The 2,750-nt window shown below is 35.5% G+C and overlaps 1 protein-coding gene across 1 annotated transcript; it reads right to left on the bottom strand.

Moving 5' to 3' along the window:
• Positions 1–624: 624 nt before the first annotated feature.
• Positions 625–2,053, bottom strand: LOC140807860 (F-box protein At5g07610-like). The gene has a single exon (XM_073164819.1). The coding sequence runs from the start codon at positions 1,932–1,934 to the stop codon at positions 744–746; it is 1,191 nt and encodes a 396-aa protein (XP_073020920.1). The 5' UTR covers positions 1,935–2,053; the 3' UTR covers positions 625–743.
• Between the last annotated feature and the right edge of the window lie 697 nt (positions 2,054–2,750).

Genomic DNA, 2,750 nt, shown 5'->3' with positions numbered 1-2,750 from the left:
TCCACTCACGAAAAAGTATTACTTTTTATGTCAAATATATTAGTTTTTATTGTAAATATGGACATCATTGATTACTCTCATAAATAAAGATCCGTAAGACCTCTCATAAATAAAGATCCGTAAGACCGTCTTGCGAAAAAGATCTACACTTTGTAATATTATATGCTACCATAAAGTTACCCATTTGTCTAAGAGTTTGGTAGTATTGATTATATTTCATAGTGATGCTTGCCTGATCCCACTGTCGACCATATTTGTCGAGATCAACATTTATTATTATTTATTATTATTATTATTACAACATGAACTTCACGGGCCCTTGGTTGATGACATTATTGTTCTTTATTTTTGTTTTGTACGTAAATGTAGGTTTTTTGTGGTTTCAATTTAATTTTTTATAAATAAATATTTTATGAAGTTAAATTTCCATTTATATTGCAGGAAAAAAATAGTGTGAGACGATCTCACATGTCATATTTTGTGAGACAGATCTTTTATTTGGGTCATCCATGAAAAAGTATTATTTTGTATGTTAAGAGTATTACTTTTTATTGTGAATATCGATAGGGTTAATCCGTTTAATAGATAAAGATTCGTGAGACCGACTCACAAGAGACTTACTCGGAAAAAAATAACCATATCTAGAAAGTTTAAAATGCTCCGATATGTACCAATTATTTTTTACATAAGTTTCGGTTGTCTGAAAAATATAATCACATGTAAATACAGGATAAAAAAATTAATTAAACACAACAAAGAGACTGAATATACTGAAATCCACGGACGTTTGGATACCTCAAAGAAGACCTAACAATTCCACCTTCAAACTCCACCAAATCTTCGAAAGTCTTGCCTTGAATGTTGTATCTCACGACTTTCCCAGGAATCTGCAAAACCAAGAACGAATCCTCGTCTTCCTTACCTGGTACCACGGCCAAAACATGGAAAACAAAGCCGCACCAGAACATGGGGCTGCCCCGTCTCGAAGCCATAGCCGGATTCGCCACCACGACCGCCGAAAGATCGACCTGGTACTTCACGAACCATTGGGAATAATCCATTTTTAACTCGTATACAACGAGCTTCAATTGCGGACGGCGCATATCGATGAAGTGCAAGTGTCCACAGGACTCTCCGAAGTAATGGTCTCTCTTACAATGTGTGCTATATGTAAGAGGCAGAATTGGAATATTACTTAAGGTTTGATTGTGGATATTGAAGTACAATGATTCTGAGCTGCCAACGGTAGCCATCCAATGTATGGCGTTGTTCCAATAGACACCTTTCTCGAAATTAGCCGGAGTAGTGAAGGGCTGGCTTTGTACTCGCCAAGAACGGGTCTCAGACGAATAAACTATGATCTCGAAACGTGATTCCGTATCCGTGCCTTGATCTGTTTCAAGCAACCAGACGGAAACAATTTTGTACTGAAATGACTCGACAGGGTCAAAAGCCAAGTTGATCCCACGAATTGTTTTCAAAATCCCATTTGTTTGGTCCGGTTTCGGTAGGATTGACAACTTCTTGGTGGTGGGATTGTAAGCAAAGTATTCAGGATCGTTACCGGCAGTGATCTTGCTGCAACAAAGCATCAAGCCGTTGCAAGATTGCAAGATTCTGACCCCAGAAGGAAGATGATCTTTGATAAATTCAGTAGACTTGTTGGGATGAAAAGGGACATATTCATGAAGGTCTTCGCCGGAATTTGCTGCCGAAGAGGACAAGAAGAGACCAACAGCCGGGTTGGGATGGGGATTAAGGAGCTGACAGAATATTGGATCACTGATGAGATGAAACCATCGTTTGGAAACTAATTTGAAACGAAGTGCCGATTTTACGGGCAGGCGTAGCAAGATTTCAGTCAAGAGATCAGCGATGGAGGCTACGATTTCTGCAGATTTGTTTTGTGGAGAGGATTGGAATTGGATTTCCATGTTGTGGTTGTGTGGACTCCCGCGTTCTGTTTGTATATTTATTTAAGCTAAGTTAGGATGTGATTCATTAGTCGTGGGGAAAACATTGTAATTCCGTTTGATTATTAAGAACATTCGTTGCAACTTAGTATTCAATTTTCATTTTATAGTTGATTTTCTAACGTAATTATTGGGAACATATTGTTGGAGAACATTCGTTGCAATTAAACAAACGTTGAGTACAATAATTGTATCTTTTTTATATAACAATATTATATGGTTTAAAATATTAGAGTTGTACAATTAACATCAGTTATAGTTTTTAGTAAAACGACAAACGTATGATCCTAAAATCGGAGCTTGTATCACATGTTCGATTCTCATTGATTTCAATTATTGCAATTATTGAGAGAGAGATTGTCGATTTACAATAATTATGTTTGCTTGAAAATACATCAAAACATGGTGTTTGAGCTGTTGTATGATTTAAAAGATTAGAGTTACACTATTACCAATAATTATAGTTTTTGGTAAAACGACAACAAGAGCTCGATTTTTAATGTATATTGATATATTAATTATTTATATATGTTTATAAAATTGAATTCAAATATCAGAACTATTTAATATACATTATTTCCATCTTTAAAATTGATAAATTAAGTCGGCCGGATTGGTGTCGTAATTATATGTTATTCACAAGCAGATACCAAGAGAATACTGTACGAATAGTAGTTGGAAGCCATGATTAAGTTGTGATTCAATAGTCGTCGGGAAGACATTGTTATTCCGTTTAATTAATCGGAAAATTCGTTGCAACTTAGTATTCAACTAATT

The sequence above is a fragment of the Primulina eburnea genome, chromosome 12 (assembly GCF_022965805.1).
Source record: "Primulina eburnea isolate SZY01 chromosome 12, ASM2296580v1, whole genome shotgun sequence".
NCBI lineage: Eukaryota > Viridiplantae > Streptophyta > Magnoliopsida > Lamiales > Gesneriaceae > Primulina > Primulina eburnea.
The sequence above is the reverse complement of the archived record's forward strand: the minus strand, read 5'-3'. Positions and strand labels throughout refer to the sequence as shown.